The following is a 19,175-nucleotide window of genomic DNA, read 5'->3' as shown; positions in this document are numbered from 1 at the left end:
AGCCCTGTTCAATCAGATTTACCAGTAAACCCTAGACATTAAGAATCCATACCTCTTTGCCTACTTCTCCAGATTAAAAATTTTTTAAACTAATGTATACATAGTTTTAAACTTTCATCAAAAATCTTCCTCAAAACAACTTTTCTTACAGTTATAACAATATCACCATTATTCATTCTGAAAGGTAGACAGATAACAATATAATAAAATAGAAAACAAAATCATTCTGTATCAAAAGGTTCTGTACTAAAACAGCGTTAGTTATTGGAAGATCCAACGAAGACTTATCAGAATAGCATAAAAGTATACTTCAGACTCAGTCTATAAATGCTTGTCCTGTGGAACAGGGCATCCCAGACACATTCTTAAGACATTACATACTTGTATTCAACTATAACCCTTCAGTAGACAAGTAGTTTTATCTTTATTAACTTTACCTGCTATTTGTACTGAACCATCCTCACCCAGAAGAATATTACCAGCTTTCAAATCCCTGTTAGAGAAAAAAATTGAGAAACAAATATGGAACACAGACAGTATATTATATTCACTCAGGAAGATTTTAAAACATAACATACAATGTAGTTAATTCAACATATTATTTCATAAATATCAAAATTTTATTACAGAATTTGAAAGTTTAAAGAGTAGACTCATTTTATAGTTTGTTCTTGGGATACAGGATTTCAGTAACAAATATTTCATATAAAATCATTACCCATATTTAATTAAATCATAAGTAGACTATTCTGTGTTTTAGAGTTAGAGATTTTCCTTAAACTCAGTACTATCATTTTATCAAGAATTAAACCTTTGTCTATGTAAAGCTATTCCACTCCATATAAATTTTAGGGTGGTGCTATTCCAAATAATCCCATTGTCCTCTTATAAATGAATTTGATCAACCTCTCCTCTGGGGAAATACCAATGATAAATATCAACTATAACATCTTATGTAATATTTCTTCACTATATAGAAACTGGGGAGAGTAATCTTAATACTTAAAAAATGATCATTTATAAATTAGATTTCTAAAGGACTATTTTTTTTCTAATTATTAAAAATATAAGCTAGGTGTGGTGGCACATGCTTGTAATTCCAGCACGTGGGAGGCTAAGACAGGAGGATCACAGATTCAAGGATAGCTTCAGGAAGCAGTGAGACTCTCATCAACCTAGGGAGACTCTGTTTTTTTTTGTTTTTGTTTTTTGTTTTTTTGGCGGTACTGGGGTTCCTGGAAGCCCTTCTACCTCCGGGCTACACTCCCAGACCTCTTTTTACATTTTATATTTGGAAACAGGGTCTCCTAAGCCAGCGCGCGCGGCTGGCTTCGAACCTGCGCGATCCTCCTGTCTCTGCCTCCCAAGCGCGGGGATTACAAGCGTGCGCCACCACGCCCGGCGGAGACTCTGTTTTAAAATAAAAATTTTAAAAGGGGGAGCTGAGCGTGTAGCTCAGAAGTAGAATGCCCTTGGATTCAATCCCCAGTAACACACACACACACACACACACACACACACACACACACACACACACACGATCACCACTCCAGGAGAATTAGAGCTCACTTACAGTTCTAGGTAGAGGAATTATATTATTAGTATTACTGGTCAACATTCCTATGAGCTCAAGTAATACTAATTGTTTTTAAACATCAGGCACTTGGCCGGGTGTGGTAGCGCACGCTTGTAATCCCCGCGCTTGGAAGGCAGAGACAGGAGGATCGCGCAGGTTCGAAGTCAGCCGTGCTGGCTTAGGAGACCCTGTTTCCAAAAATAAAATAGGTCTGGGAGTGTAGTCCGGAGATAGACGGGCTTCCAGGAACCCCAGTACCACCAAAAAAATAAAAAAAAATAAAAATAAAAAAAAATAAAAATAAAAAAAAATAAAAATAAACATCAGGCACTCGTATTCTATGCTGTTTATTTAAAGAATTAGTATTCTACATCACAGGAGAAGATAAAACTAGTGCCTCCCCTCCTTTCCTCTCATATATAATTCACATATTGTAATGTTTTAACAGTCTTGACTATATTAAAGAATTAGAGATGCTATTCAGATCAACTGAGTACATGCACAGAGTAATTATGTTAACTATTCTTATCTTTTCTTTTTGTCTTCTGGGTACTAGAGATTGAACTCAGAGGGGCATTCTACCCCCAAGCTATACCTCCAGCCCCTTACCTTTTTGTTAACTTTTTTTTTTTTGTTTATTTTGTTTTTGTTTCAAAACAGGATCTCACTAAGTTGCTGAAGGTCTTATTAAGTTTCTGAGGATGGTCTCAAACCTGCAGTCCTCCTGCAATCCCAGCCTTCCAAACACTGAGATTACAGGCACCCTAGCTATGTTAACTGTTTTTTAATGAATCCATTCAAAGATTTTAATATTCAGCTCTCATTTCAGTGAAAGCAGATATGCCAATCCTGAAATATACCAATATAATTTCATCATAATTTATTCTTGTTTCAGTTGGGCATGGTGGCACATGCCTCTAATCTCAGTACTTGGGAGGCTGAGACAAGAAAATCACAGATTTAAAGCCAGCCTCACAATTTAATGAAGCTCGTAGCAAACTAGCAAGACCATGTTTCCAAACAAAAAATTAAAAAGGTCCGAGGAGCCGGGCATGGTGGCGCATGCTTATAATCCCTGTGCTTGGGGAAGGAGAGACAGGAGGATCGTGCAGGTTCTAAACCAGCCTCGCTGGCTTAAGAGACCCTTTTTCCAAATAAAAATAGGTTTGGGAGTGTAGCTCAGAGGTAGAAGGGTTTCCAGGAACCCCAGTACCACGGAAAAAAACAAAAGGTCTGGGGAGCATAGCCCAGAGGTAATATACCCCTGGGTTCAATTCCCAGTACCATAACACACACACACACACACACACACACACACACTTATATTTATATACCTGTTTGTTTATTTAAGTTTTGCTCTGGGTATTTTTCTGCTGGGGATCAAATCCAGAATCTGGCACATGATAAATATACACTCTAGCACCGAGCTGTCCTGTCAGCTCCTAGTTCCTTTTCCCATTTAGTCAGTCTAAGTTGGAAATAATGTTGATGCACACCATCCATGTGTGTTTTGTTGAAATTCTTTACCATCTAGGGCTAAATAAAGGAAAAATTGAATTTCTGCAGAAACTATACCGCACCTGTGAATCTGGCCATTTCTGTGCAAATAGTCTAGGCCTTCCAGAACCTCTTTAAGAATTGTGGCTATTATGGCCTCTTCCAGGACTCCATTCTTGTGCTCTCCTCGGTTGACAATGTATTTGATGATGTCCAACACTGAGCCTGAGAAGACAAACAGAAAAAATTCAAGAGAAAATTTTAAATATCTTTATTCCATTTTAGATTAGGACTCCACTATTAAAACATCAAATAGAAACATCAAAATATAACTTTTATTTGACACAAATATTCCCAAGGCATACTAACAACCCAATGCAGCACTATGACTAAAAACACTAAATCCAAGTTTGCAAAGATGTGAACTCAGAGAGGGATTCCCTTGTGGGCAGAGTGGGGCACACCTATAATTCCAACTACTTTGGAGGCTAAAGTAAAAAGATTACAAGTTCAAGGCCAACGTGGGCAACCTGGCCAGACCCTGTCTCAAAATAAAAAATAAAAAGGCTGGAGGCACACACCAGTAATCCTAGTACTTGGAAGACTGAGACATGAGGATCTTAGGTTCAAAGCCAGCCGTAGCAACTTAGCGGGACCCTTTTCAAAGTTTAAAAGGGGGCACTTAGGTTCAATCCACAGGACCACAAAAATAGATGGAGTGACCAACTGACCAGCCGGGGGATGTAACTGAGCGGTAGAGTACACTTGGATTCAGTCCTCCATAACACAAAAGAAGAAAAGAGAAAGAGAAAGAAGAATTCTCATTAAGAACCAGGAATCAGCCGGGCGTGGTGGCGCACACTTGTAATCCCCGCGCTTGGGAGGCGGAGACAAGAGGATGGTGCAGGTTCGAAGCCAGCTGCGCTGGCGTAAGAGACCCTTTTTCAAAAATATAAAAATAGGTCTTGGAGTGTAGCCCAGAGGTAGAAGGGCTTCCTGGAACCCCAGTACAACCAAAAAAAAAAAAAAAAAAAAAAAACAGGAATCAATTCCCAGTACCACAAATAAATAAATAAATAAAAAGATCTAGAGATGTAGCTCAGTGGTAGAACATCCTTGTATTCAGTACCACAAAAGAAAAAAAGTGGGGGGGGAGAAAGGGAAGAAAGAGAAAGAAGGACTCTCATTAAGGGTCAGGAACCATGGGCAGGAGCTAAAGCATATACTTAGCATGTGCAAGGCCCTGGGTTCTCTCCCCAGCACCACAGTAAAAAATTAAATTATAAAAAAAAAAAAAAAAAAGGCTGGTGCAATGGCATGCATCTGTAGTCCCAGCTCCTCAGGAGGCTGAAGAAAGAGGACTGTGTGAGTCCAGAGATGAAGACCAGCCTAGGCAAAAGAGTGGAACCCCATTTCAAAAAAGAAGAGATGAAAAGGGAAAGAGAAACGGAAGGAAAGAAACAGGGACTAGAAGACTGCTCAGCACCACTTCCTAAACATACAATTACAGAGGTGCAAACTCCAATAAAGGCTCAAGATGGCTGGGCTCACATAGGAGGAGAAAGACAGGCAGTTGTGGACCACTGACTGGAAGCACAGCTCTTGCTTAACCCCCGAAACACAGGTAGGAAGGCAGGGAGTGCACGCCGGCTCTAGACCTCTGCTTGTAATCCAAAGATTCCTTTCTGTGAGTCTGAGCAATCTTTATTTTCATCTCCATGATGCTTCTGTATTGACTTTTATAATAAAGAAATAATTACCTACTACTTTGCTATTATATACAAATTGGTTTCCTTGGCACTATGACATCATGTTTCAACACATACTAATTACTATTTGAAACCTTTGGGCCATTTTTAAAGTCATCATTACCTGGGGGTTCAACATTTCTGAAATGTTAACAAATGGCTGACCTCAGTACCTCAGTTTGGCTCTAGGCTCTCTATGATTAATGAAGAGGATTGAGTTTCCCCATCAGATAATCACTGTGCCTATTAGCTGCCCACTCCTCGTTAAGATATTTGATGTGATAAAATATTGTGGAAGAAAATAAATAATGTATACTTTCCTCCTCAGAGAGGGAAAAAAACTGTTTATGCACTGGCTCTCGGATTTTGAGGCCATTTAGAAAACAATAATTCAAAAACAATTTTAATCTTATAAGCATATACCTTACCAGCCCTACGTGCAGAATTTCTGGCCTGCTAACAGAAAAACATGAGCCAGAGTCCAATCTGCTAACATTCCTCTTACCTGTGGAAACCTGTTGAAAACCTATGTTTCTTACTGAAAGCCTCAGCAGACTAAATTGGACTCTGTTAAAAAGATAATTTTCTATCACCTCCTCAGAAAAGAAGACAGAATATTCTCATGTTTATAAAGGTTAAAGATAATTCAGGTAAAATCTTACTTGAACAAAGGGTTTAGGACTATTAGGGGGAGGTCACCAGAACGTCTGCTTTCCTCAGCGGTGGGGGACCCACAAGAAAAGAACTGGTTATTATCCTATTTGCTAACAAGAAGAAAGAGCTGCCCAAATACTCAGCACTCAGCTCTGCCCAGCCACCTTTCCCTTTTTCTTTCCTCTTTTAATTAAACACCAGAGTAGGCACTCAAGGAAACAAAGACTAATGGGACTGAAGAGGACTGGGAAGGGAACAGAACCAAGTTGTCCAGGCTCCCCACCAAGCCCTATGCGAGCTGACGCAAGCCAATTATAGTGCCTTCCTAGGCTCCTTTCTGGGCCTCTGCTTGTTCCAAGAGTTTCTTTTGTAAAAAGATTACATTAATAAAAATGTGTCCCTGATTTAGCCTTAGCTGGAACAGTCTTGCCAATTAAAATGGGCTCCATCATACGAATTCGGTTATATACCAGTTTTGGCTTTGTGCAGGCCCCACAAAATGTTCTCCCCTGCCTCTAAGCCATACTTCATGTCTCAGAACTAAATATACACAGAGAGGGATGCCCCAGAAAGGCAGCTCAGGAGAGTTCTGGATATAAAAAAAAAAAACCCTTTGGAGGCTTTCTAAGCCTTGACATTTGGATCTATAAAGCGGAGGAGATAATATTTGCAGTATAGCAGTTTTTAATCAACAGGTCCTCCAGTCACACACTCCAGTGCCAACAATTACTAAGTGTGTGACCTCGGGTCTGCTGCTAACACCCTTGAGCGCTGGTATAGTTTCTGAAAACCAGAGATGGTCACCCTCTTCCCAGAGATGCTGTCAAGATGGATGAGATAAAGGAAGTGAATTGCCTTGAACAGAATCTAGTGGTTCTCATTCTCATTCCCTCTGATAGTGACATTAAAAGATTTTTTAAAAAATTAATATAAGGAAGTGAAAGAGCCTTATGAATTAAATTATCAATGACTTGCGAAACTTGAGGGATCTGAGGCTGGCGAAGGGAAGTCACTTTCCCTTCCCCAGCACAACAGGATGAGGAAAAGTGCCACTTTTGTGTGTGTGTGTGTGTGTGTGTGTGTGTGTGTGTACACGCGTGTGCGTGCGCGGTACTGCGGATGGGACCCAGGGGCATTTTACCTCTGAGCTACACCCCCTGCGCTAGTTTTTATTCTTTATTTTGAAACAGGGTCTCACTGATTTGCAAAGGGCCTCACTAAGTAGCTGAGGCTGTCTGCAAACCGCGATCCTCCTGTCTCAGCCTCCCGAATGCTGGGGTTACAAGCGTTCACCACCGTACCTGGCTTAGGGCAATGCCACTTTTGATCAACACTACAAGCAAATTATTTAGCACATGCTTATCTGTCCCTGTCAACTGAAAAAAAATGCATTGAGTGCCCACTGAAAGAATATTTAAAGAATATTAGACAAATTTTATCCATGATGTCCCTACACTAAATATGCACTGTCCAAAACCAAAGTCATTAGCCACATGAGATGATTTAAATATGAGTTAAGGAAAATTAACTAAATATTCAGTCCCTCAGTCACAGGAGCCACATCCCATGTGCGTAGAAATCATACCTTATCAGTAGAAAGTGGGCTGCACAGCTCTAAAACACATCCTTCCTCAAGTTCTAATTGGCAGCAGTAAAATAATTCATGTATTGTGATGTGTTATGGACTTGAGTAACGTTAAGAAAGAAGACGTTAAAGAGGAAGGACTGGGTTGGGGATGTAGCTTAGTGGTATGTAACTTGTTTGGCATGCATGAGGCTCTGTATTTGAGCCCCAGCACCACAGAATAAAAATGAAGGGAGGAAGGAAAAACAGAAGGAGGGAAGGAGGAAGGTAGGGAAGCTTTTTAAGAGAGGTGCAGAGAAGAGCCTTCGAGGGCCCAAGTACATAGAAAGGAGCGATACCCAGGCTGAAGAGAGGTAAACAGAGATCAGAGCACATATTATTTAGAGTATTTAGTTGGGTCTCACCTACTCCGGAAAGTCGGAGTTTTTTAATACATGGAGAAGGGGACACAGATACTCCAAGACACAGGAAGTTAAACACAATTGAAAAAGACTGTGAATATCAACATTAAGAGATCTGGCTGGGCGTGACGGCACGCGCACACACACACAGTCAAGAGGCTGAGGCAGAAGGATGGCGAATTCAAGGCCAGCCTAAACAAAGTAGCAGACCCTGTCTCAAAATAAAAAATAAAAAGGGCCATGGGAGCCTAGTATGGTGGTACGCACCTTTAATCACAGTACTTAGGAGGCTGAGACAGGAGAATCAAAGGTACAAGACCAGCCTCGGCCAACCTAGCAAGATTCTCAGAAACCTAGCGAGACCCTGTTAAAAAAAAAAAAGGACTCGAGATAGAGTTCAGAGACAGAATGCCCCTGAGTTCAGGCCTAATAACCACACACACCCATACACACCAAAGGGCTGTGAATGTAGCTCAGTGGTAGAGCACAAAAGGAAGGAAGGAAGAGAGGAAGGAACAAAAGAAAGACATCTGGACTTTATTCTGTAGGCAAGAATAAACCAAAGAAAACTTTCAAACGCAGAAGTGAGGGGATATGCTAACGGCTTATTCCATATGCTGGCTCCCATGAAAGAGGGAAAATAAATAGAAGCAAGCAAACAGCAATAAAACTACTTACCACCACTTAGTAATTTCATGACCAGCCAAAGTTCGTCTTTTACCACAAAAGAGGTGTAATAGGTCACTACATTGGGATGGCTGCACTGACTCATGGCTTGGATTTCTTTCTGCAAAAAGAAGAACACATGACATAATACCTTGGACACAACGAAGAGGCAAATGCAGGTGCACCACAGTCGAGCACCGGGGCCACTTTCCTAGTCAAAAGCATACCAGAGGGGCAGGCTAAACCATTACTGCAAAGTCATTACACAGGTTAACCCCCACCCTTGCTGACTGGATACAGTTAGTCTTTCCAGGAGACCATGGAGCCCTGCAGACCTGCCACGGGACCAGGAAAATTCAGATCGGCATTTCAGCTGGGGACCCCCACACACTCTTTCAGCAGAGAGCCCTGGTATTAGGACCAAGTGCCTCCTGCATGAATCCAGGCCTGGACACAGAGCGTAAAGACTGGGTGGGTTATTAGGAGATCTGGGTTCTGGCGTCAGCCTCAACGACGGTGGGTGTTATCTCCTCATTCATCCAAAAGGGAACAACAAAACTGTCTCTGTTTCTCAGGACTGCTGTGATGGTCAGTAAGAAAAATGTGAGTATCATTTCCCAAACTATCGTCCATGATGGATATCCTTCCAGAATAAAAGAGATGAGGTGGGGCAGGCAAAGTAAAGTAAGCCTGGGAAACAACAGATACTGCATCTCACTCTAAAAGAGTCGCAGGAAATCTCAGCAGTATCAAAACCTCTGAAAAGTGCTGTCATCATTGAATCCATATCACCACCACAGAAAGATGTCTTATGGTTCACATTTTGGAAACAGTGCTATGGAGAAAAAAGTTTTATAAAGATATAAAATGACAGCCTGGATTACAGGTGTGGCACAGTAGCATACACCTGTAATCCCAGTACTTGGAAGGCTGATTCAGTAGGATTGCAGGTTCAAGGCCAGCCTCAGAAACTTAGAGAGACCCTATTTCAAAATAAAAAGCAAAATAGGACTGGGAGTAAAGCTCAGACATAGAATGTTCTTGGTACCAAAATATACATATAGTACACACACACACACACACACACACACACACACACACACACACAGCTTTAAATGAGTCAGGCGCGGTGCCACATTTCTATAATCCCGGTACTTGGGAGGCTGAAATAGAATGATCACAGATTTGACACCAGACTCAGCCACTAAATAAGACTCTTGGCAGCCTAGAGAGACCCTGTTTGCAAATAAACAAAATAATAAGATCTGCAGGTATAGCTCAAAGGTAGAATATCCCTAGGTTCGAACCACAGTAACACACGTACTCACATGCACACAGACACACACACATATGACAAAGCTTTGAAATGAAACAAAAAGAAACCTTTAATGAAGCATGTTTTTAGGCAGTGCTCAGGTTCATATTGCTTTTGGTTTGTTGTTTAAGGCACTGCCAGTCAACTCCTATAAAGCTTCAGTTTAATGTCTTGATTAAAGGTGCCAGCCCTGGCACAAATACTCATAGGATGCATAACTAGAAGTTAGCCTATTTTACCTCAGAGTTAACTTCTATTTATTTATTTACAGTACTAGAAATGGAACCCAGGGGAATTCTACCTCCAATCAACACCCCCAGCCTATTTTTTATTCTGTATTTTGAAACAGGGTCTCAATGAGTTGCAAAGGCCTCACTAAGTAGCTGAAGCTGTCCACAAACCACGATCCTCCTGTCTCGGCCTCCCAAATGCTGGGATTACAAGTGTGCGCCACCTCGCCCGGCTCTCACTTCTTTTTATTATACCTCAAAGTTAATTCAAAGTTACCTGACCAGCACATTCTAATTCGGGCTTCCATCTCTGCATGTCTAATACAACCTACTCCTCATATTATCAAGAAGATCCTGTACATGAGATGACTTGGCCAACCCCAACATGCAACACACATACATACCATAATATATATGCTTACTTGACGTTCTCCTAACCAGGGGCAAACTCCTAAGCTTACTCACTTTTCAACTTTCTTTTCATGACCTATATGTTTTCTCTCTCTCTCTCTCTCATCCCTTCACCCAATTAGCTGATTATAGGTTTTCTAGATCTGACACTTTTCAATTCATCAACTCCACCCTTTGAGCAAGATCTGAAACCTGAGGTCAGTTTCCATCTGTTTCCAGTGTCAGGTTCTGATATCATGAGATGCTTCTGAAGGAGAAATGGAACACTGCCCAGGCCGTTACTATTTCGAGTCTCCAACATCCACTTGGTGTGGGGATGGGCCACTTAACGGCCTGCAGCCAAGGTAGGGTCCGGTTAAACAGAGGCCCTGTTATTCACAGAAATAGGGACCATGTGTCTTCTGTGCATGTGTGCTCTTAACCTCTCACCATTTTATACTCAATGTAAGTGTCTTTCCAGGTACCCAGTACAAAGTGCTATGTCATTAATCAAAATGCACAAGAAACAACCAATGCTCCTGCAAAATGAAATTCTGCAGGGAAGCAAGATTGGATCAGAGCCTAGAAAAACACATTCCATAGCCCTTTGCATTTGGATGGCTGTGTTATCACCTCCTACCCACCCTGAGTATCAGGGTCTCTGATATTTTAGTAAGTGAAGTTGTGTGTGTGTGTGTGTGTGTGTGTGTGTGTAACTCTTTTAGATAATCTATGGTTACAACTTACTAAATTCTAGAGAGGCAAAGGGCCCATCACAGACAATGGTCCTTCCAACACAACCATAGCAATAGCAGAAAATCTACGGGGACGGGGACCTGCCAGCGGATATGCATTAGTCCCCTGCTCAAAACCTCACTTCTTCCATGCAGCTTGGCCGTCACTCACCACCTGGCTAAGGGTCCCACTGACCTTCTCCTACCCTACCCATTTCACTTCACAGCAAGAGAACCTCTCCTGCCTACAGACATGATGAAAGTCACCCTGGAAAAACAGACATCACTATGTCTTAGACTATGGCCTGTGCTGTCAGCAAACCAAAAATGGGATAGAAATACAATTAAGGAAAGAAATGAGGTTCTCTACAGGCCTATCTAATCTTTAATGTATGTGCTGACCTTTTGCTTAGCCACCTTCTAGAGAGGTATTAAGAAAGTAAATACTTTAAAAATGCAGACATTTCTTGAATCAAATGTTAAAGACTCTCTCTCCAGGGATGGGGGTGTGCTCAGTGCTTAGTGTGAACATGTGTTTAGTATGAGCTTAGTATCCTCTGCACCAAAAACAAAAGAATAAGCTCTCTACTTCCTTTTGGAAACAGTGGTGACAGCCGGGTGTGGTGGCGCACACATGTAAGACCAGTACTTGGGATGCTGAAACAGGATGTTCTCTCAGCCTCAGCCTTTGAAGGATCAAAACCAGCCTCAGCAACTTAGCAAGGATGTCAGAAACCTAGTGAGACTCTGTTTCCAAATAAGAAATAAAATAGGACTCATGGAAGTAGAATGCCTCTGGGTTCAATCCACAGTAGCAAAAAGAATTTTTAAATGATGATGTTGCTATTTGAATCCTCCCTTGACAATAGTCTAGTAGCTATGTTATCCATGTTTTTCCCAATGTCCTAATTTCATTCATGTGCTTAGAAAAATATATTTATTTTCCAACTCATTCATTTGTTCCTATCCCTTCAAATAACTGAAGTATTGCCCAAAGCTGAATAAACTGATATGATGAAATTTTCTTATCCACTTCTTTCTATAGAAGGACCTGGTCACAATCCATGGAGAAGCATGATTTGGAGCAGGGCTTCCCAAAGTGGATTATACACCCCAGTCATGTGGTAACTTGGCAACATGCAGGCTGTGGATCAGCAGGCCTAGGGTGGGGCTGGAGAATATGCATCTCTGACAGGCTTCCAAGTGATGTGGCTTCTGCGAGTCTAGAAACCAGACTTTGAGTAGCAAAGTGATCAGCTGAGCTCTGGAGGAAGGCAGAAAGCTGCCACATTGAGGGATGGTCAGAGGAAGAAGCACAAATGTCTGTCCATGACAGTGGTGGGCAGAAGGACAGGCCTGAGGCACTACCGCCCTGAGGCCGGCTGAGCAGAGAGGTGGGAAGCAAGGCCGCATGTGAAGGAGACTGCAGTGTTTACAGTGGTTTGAATTTCACTTCCACAGGAAAGGATAAAAAGTTCAGAGAGATGGGAAACAGGTCACAGTTGGAACAGTCACAGCACCCTGAACCCCAGACAACAGAGCAGCCAAAGCCATAGTTAAAGAACAGCTATCGCATGGCAGCTACTTTGGAAGTGCAGTCAAGTAAAACTTGGACATTATCTTGGAGCACCAAACCAAGCCATGGCACAGGGTTTCATCTCTATTCACACAGTTTCATCTGAAACACATGTCAAGTGATGTTGCACAAGAGTAGGAAAGCTGACCTAAAATGAGATGGCCAGTGCAGTGTCTGCCCCATCTGCCAAAAACGAAGCGGCAGCGACAGACACCCTTTGCTGAGGACCACGAGGTGGGAGACAGGTCAAGGAACACCCACAATGCTGCCGTGGCAGCTCCAGAAACTTGGCACCTAAGAGCATGGCCAGGCCTCTTAGGTGGACACATTAAGGTTGACAGGGATACAGAAAATAGAAAGTATCCTGACCTGTAGGATACTTTAGGATTTAGAAGGAAAACACCCCCCCAAAAATGAAAAATATTGTTTGAATGCAGTATTCATGAGGGTTTTTCTTATATTGCTATATGGCCTTTGTTTACTCCCTCCCACCCCAAATACACATTTCTCCTCTAACAGTACTACGGACAAGCAGAAACTATGATTAACAAGAGCTAACAAGCTCTTGATCCTCTAAGAACTACTTAGTCACAGCTGGCTCTGAAGCCTGGCTCTGCTGTTTCACTGCTTGATTTTCCAGGCAGATTATCCCAACTCCTTGAGCCTCAGTTTCCCTTCCTATAAAACAAGATTAATTCTATCATCTACACAGGAATATTATGAAATAAGCAAAGAGAGATCTATAAAACTCCTTGAAGAATGCCTAGCACATAACACAAATGGTAAAAGTTATCCCAGCCAGGCACAGTGATGCACACCTGTAATCCCAGTACTTGGAAAGCTGAGACAGGATGGCAGATTTGAGGCCAGCCTCAGCACCTTAGCGAGATCATGTTTTAAAATAAAAAGAATGCCCCTGGGTTCAACCCCAAGTGCCAAGGAAAAATTAACCTAAGTGTCCCCTCTCCACGTCTGCATTGCTTCCTGACATGAAAGTGTCCCTGTGCTGATCACTAATCTCAAACGTCCCAAGTTCTGGACTGGGCCGCAGGACGCAGAGGGACAGACCTTGCTGCCCACTCACCTCTTCCTCCAGAGAGAACAGGCAACACACTCACCAGCCCTGCTGGCTCAGGGACTTTCCTGAGAGGTCACAGGGAGAGGTGAACTAGCTTTGACCTCTTAGCTTCACTCCTGCCTACACGGTTCCCATCTGTCTTTGCCTAATCAACACGCCCTGTGTTTAGTTTATACCACCTTGCCATACTCCCTCTATCCTGATAAGTTGTCTCAAAGTCTTTAGAAATGGGAATATAAATGCATGCTTATGCAGAGGGTTCAGCAAAAAAGGAAAAGAAATTCAAATGTGAAGATATAAAAATTAGGAAAAACTTCAAGGGTTCTTTTGTCTCTGAGCCTATAAGCTTCTCAAAGCCCTGAAAGGAAAGAGTTTATTACTGAAAGGGAAGAGTTTAAATAGATTCTGAATTCAAAGTTTTAAACCATACTTAACCAAATTAGCACATTTTCACAACTTCTGTAGATCCTAAATTCTTCTTTATTTGATAATGAGGGCAAAATATCTTGCTTGATTTTAGTTAAGAAACTAAACCTATTCAAGCTCCAAGATTCTGTGCAGTTAAATGTGAAGAAATATTATTTCAAACTTTATTCTAAAGCAGTGGATCTCAAACCTGACTGCACTTTGAAATCACTGGGAAGCGTTTTAAAATGCCAACGCTTAGATTCCAGTCCAGTGAGGCTCATATAAATTGGTTTAGGATACAGCCTAGAAATATTTTTCCCCCTTTGGCAGTACTGGGGATGGAGCCTAGGGACATTCCACCTCTGAGCTACAACTCAAGCCCAGTTTTTTTAAAAAAAAACAGGGTCTCACTAGGTTGATGAGAGTCTTACTACTTGCCGAGGCTGTCCTCAAATCTGCAATCCACCTGAAAACCCAAAAACTGGGGTTACAAGTGTACACCACCATGCCTGGCAGAATTAAATTTTTTAAAAGTTCTTAAGTGATTCTGATGTGTAACCAAGACTGAAAGCTATGAATTTTTTTAAAATAAATGTTGAGAGAAACATTTAAGTCCTAGGTACATTTCCATACTTCAACTTGACATCCAAAAAATAAATCTAGAAAGGAAATGTGTGTGTGTGTGTGTGTGTGTGTGTGTGTGTGTGTGTGTGTGTGTGTGTAAGAATGTGAGACAGGAAGATTGTGGTTCACAGCCAGCCTCAGCTACTTAGGCCCTTCACAACTCAGTGAGACCCTGTTTCAAAATAAAGAATAAAAGCCAGGCATGGTGGTGCACACTTGTAATCCCAGTACTTGGGGGGCTGAGACAGGAGGATCACACAGGTTCAAAGCCAGCCTCAATTACTTAGTGAAGCTCTCAGCAACTTAGTGAGACCCTGTTTCTAAATAAAGAATTAAAAATAGGGCTGGGGGTGTTGCTCAGAGGTAGAATGCCCCTGGATTCCATCTCCAGAGAAAGAAAGAAAGAAAGAAAGAAAGAAAGAAAGAAAGAAAGAAAGAAAGAAAGAAAGAAAGAAAGAAAGAAAGAAAGAAAGAGGAAGGGAGGGAGGGAGGGAGGGAGGGGGGATGGATGGAGGGAGGGAGGGAGGGAGGGAGGGAGGGAGGGAGGGAGGGAGGAAGGAAGGAAGGAAGGAAGGAAGGAAGGTAGGTAGGTAGGTAGGAAGGTAGGTTGGGCTGGGGTGTAGCTCAGAGGCAGAATGCCCCTGGGTTCCATTCCCAGAACTGCAAAAAAAGTGTGTGTGTATGTGTGTGTGTATGTGTGTGTGTGTGTGTATATATACATACATATGTGTATACATAAAGAGAAATTTACAACTATTACCAAATGAAACACATGTTTACAAACATATAAGAGATAACTCATCGCAATACCTTCTGTTTTATATATAGAATGTTCCAGGAAGAGCTCATGTATTAAGGTTTAGAGTTGGTGTAATTAAGTCATGAAGGATGTAATCTCATCAGTGGATAAATCCACTGTGATGGATGTACTGAGGGGTAACTTAAGCAGGTGGGTGTGGTTGGAGAAGGTGGGTCCCTGGGGGTGTGGCCTTAGCACCATGCTGTCTTTGAATCCCCTTGGTTACTCACACTCCATGTCCGGCCTCCGTGATGTGAGAGCAGAGCCTGTGCTCTCCCCCTCTCTCTGCTTCCCACTGCCATGTCCTGAGCTTCACAGACCCTAGACTGACATGCAAAGAACCCCAAGACTCCAAAAACTGTGAGCAAATAAATATGTCTTCCTCTAAACTGTATGGTCAGTCATTCTGTATTACAGAAATAAGAATGTAGACAAAGAAACCCTCTAACATCTAAAGAACTGTTTAAATGACAGAAAGTAACTGACTCTAATAAACACACTTCAGAAGCTGGGCACAGTGATGCTTATCTGTCATCCCTGTACTTGAGAGGCTGAGACAGGAGTCACAGGCTCAAGGATAGCATGCAGTAACTTAGCAAGATTCAACAGAATCAAAATGAAGTGCCAGATAAGGTTGGGGGTATAACTCAGTGGTAGAATATCCCTGAGTTCAATCCCCAGTGTCACATACACACAGAAAATACTTCAGAAAGTCATTTTCCAGCTTTTACTCCATGACATCAGCATGATTAAAAAGAGTAACATAATCAATATTCATAAATAAATGAATACTATAAGTAACAGGATTTAAGATAAACCAGCAATTTCAAATATCTGCCAAGAAATGGAATAAAAAGCTTAACAAAACTCTAATAAGAGCAATGTATTTTTCTGGACTGTTGTTTTCAATCATTAAAAACGTCATGGTGAGACATTTAAATTATGAAAATGATGTGCTATTTATGCAGCAAACTCTTGGTTCTTTTAGAGGAAAAGCTTCAACAAATCTTTGTAGAATACAGTCTGGTAGGTCAAGCATGGTTGCACATGCCTGTAATCCCAGTACTTGGGAGGCTGAGACGGGAGAACTGCAGGTTCAAAGATAGCCTCAGCAATATAGGGGGACTCTCAGCAACCAAGATGAGAAACAAATTAAAATGTCTGTATGTTGTCTTATACCACTTACAAATGATTCAACAAATGTCCCTTAACTCTAAAATTATTTTTATGTGATTTGGTATCTCAGTTTATCCAAGCGTAGTCTAATTGAAGGCAGGTTTTAAAATGGAAAATGTTGCCAGGAGTGGTGGTGCATGCCTGTAATCCCAGTACTTGGGAGACTGAAACAAGAGGATCACAGGTTCAAGACCAGCCACACCAACTTAGCAAAGCATTGTTTCAGAATAAAAAATAAAATAAGGCTGGGGTTAGTATAAGTTCAGAAGTAGAATGCCCCTGGGTTCAATCATTAGCACCACCAACAACAAAAAAAGGCAATGTCTAGATATTTTTAAAACAGGGAAACCTTTTAAAGGGAAAGCATAAATTCTGTGGCAGCCTTAAGCTAACCAATGCTAAGAAATAACTATTTAAAACTAGAGAGAACATTTATAAAAGTGTAAAGTGCCATGGCATTTATAGGTCTGAAAGATCCCTCAAAAGCAGTCAGGAAGACACAATGAGTAAACATCTACTTGTTAAAAGAATGCAATGCACATCTCAGGGCTTACTTGCTGGGTTGCAGCATTACAAAATTGGGAGTTCTGCCAAAACTGAAAACACCATAGAATTTTGCTTGGAATGAAGAAGCCACTGATACAGTTACCTTCCAAAGATAAAGAGGAGGGAGGACAAAGAACAAGACAGGGAGGTGGTTTGTTTGTCTGTTTGTTTTGGTAGTTGTTCTAGAAATTGAACCCAGTACCTCACACATGCTAGGCAAGGGCTCTACCACTGAATTATATACTCCCGGACCTAAAATAATGATACTGAAATGACCTAAAATAATGACACTGAAATACCATAAGAAAACTCAATGGGAAAAAAAAAAGCCATTTTTTTTCAGAGTTGACTAAAAATGTTCAACCAATGATAATATTCATATGTATTCATAATATATGATTAGAAATATATATATCACAATATTACATAGTTTATTACACAGAGTAATATCTACAGGTTCTGAAAGTTCTGAGAGCACCTTTGCGGAGGGGGATTCAGATGCAGCCATCCACAGCTACTTTTTGATCATTTAATGAACGGTGACTAGGAATACTCAAAAACGTCAAGTTGAAGATATCATAAAAAAGGAACAGGAAGAATTTTTCTTGTCAGCCAATGTGTGCTGCTAGTAAATAAGAGGACAACTTTCAGCACCCCGGCTATATGTGGCTTCCTCACCAAATGACTGAGAACGTGAGGGGAGTCCTGTCTTTTCTTCCTGTGGTGTCCCCTGTTCTGGGCACTGTAGGGTGAGCATCCAGGATCTTGCCAAAGAACGACCCCCTACAAAATGGCAGCGTTTCCTCCCAGCCTCTCCAACCATCTCCTGAGTGCTGCCCAGCCCTCCTTTTGCAACAGCAGCTACTTCATTCATAGTGGGAACAACCCAAATAAGGAAAAAGATAGCACAGGAAAAGACAATAGCCTCTATCTCAACCCAAACTTTTCCTACCTTTCTATGAGGTATTAAAAAAAAAAAGTAATAGGAACTTTTATTCACTGCTGGAGGGATTGCAAATTAGTGCGGCTGCTATGGAGATCAGTGTGGAGATTCGTCAGAAAACTAGGAATGGATCCATCATATGATCCGGCTATACTGTGCCTGGGTGTCTTTCTACAGGGACTGAAATCAGAATATTATATTAATATAGGCATACCCATGTTTATAGCAGCACAATTCACAATAGCAAAATTGTGGGACCAACCGAGGTATCCATCAACAGAGGAATGGATTACAAAATTTGGGGATATGCACATAATGGAATTCTACTAAGTAATAAAGAACAAAATTGTATCATTTGCAAGAAAAATGGAAGGACCTAGAGACCATTATATTAAGTCAGATTAGCCAGTCACAGAAAATGAGGAGTCATATGTTTTTTCTCATATGTGGAAGCTAAGGAGTAATTGGGGTACAAAAGGGTCTTTAGATAATGAAGGAGAAACTCCAACAGAATGATGGAAGGGGTACAGGAGAGGGCTGGGGGGAGAGGAGAAATAATGAAGGAAACACTTCCATTGACATTAAGTACAACGTGAAATTATCAGTGCCAACTTTATTATCATGTATGGGGAAGGGAGGGAGAAAGGAGGGAGCCAGGGGAGAAAAGTTCACCGAGTGTTTTGTGCAAAAAACACTCGTTTTTTGTTTTCCTGTTACTATCATCTGATCTACATTAAAACGTGGAACTACAACACAACAATAAAAGTATATTAAGGATGAGTCTGGCGGTTCACACCTGCAATCCCAGTACTTGGGAGGCTAGAATAGAAGGCTCATAGGTTCAAAGCCAGCCTCAACAACTTAGAGGCCCTCAGCAACTTAGTGAAACCCTATTTCAACTAAAATCATTTTATGATTTAGATACATATATATATATATATCATTTAGATACATATATATAGATACATATATACATTTATATATAATACATACATCTATATATACATCTATATATACCTATATATGCATTTAGATATACATATACATTAGATATACATATATACATATATTTATATAGAGAGATACATACATATATACATTTAGATACACACACACACACACACACACACACACACACACACATACATAATAGGGCTGAGTGTGTGTAGCTCAGAGGTACAGTGTCCCTTGGTTCAGCCCCCAGTACCACTAAAAAATAATTTTAAAAA

The 19,175-nt window shown here is 41.1% G+C and overlaps 1 protein-coding gene across 1 annotated transcript in view; it reads right to left on the bottom strand.

Moving 5' to 3' along the window:
* The window catches only part of STK39 (serine/threonine kinase 39), a gene marked incomplete at both ends in the record, with an annotated part of 297,779 nt that overhangs the window by 203,887 nt on the left and 74,717 nt on the right, over window positions 1-19,175 (bottom strand). The window contains 3 exons of the mRNA XM_080689383.1: window positions 438-493; window positions 3,157-3,298; window positions 8,140-8,248. Of these exons, the coding sequence (XP_080545509.1) occupies window positions 438-493; window positions 3,157-3,298; window positions 8,140-8,248 (307 nt within the window). The remainder of the gene's footprint in view (window positions 1-437; window positions 494-3,156; window positions 3,299-8,139; window positions 8,249-19,175) is intronic.

Source organism: Muscardinus avellanarius, assembly GCF_963383645.1.
Source record: "Muscardinus avellanarius genome assembly, chromosome: 2".
NCBI lineage: Eukaryota > Metazoa > Chordata > Mammalia > Rodentia > Gliridae > Muscardinus > Muscardinus avellanarius.
The sequence above is the reverse complement of the archived record's forward strand: the minus strand, read 5'-3'. Positions and strand labels throughout refer to the sequence as shown.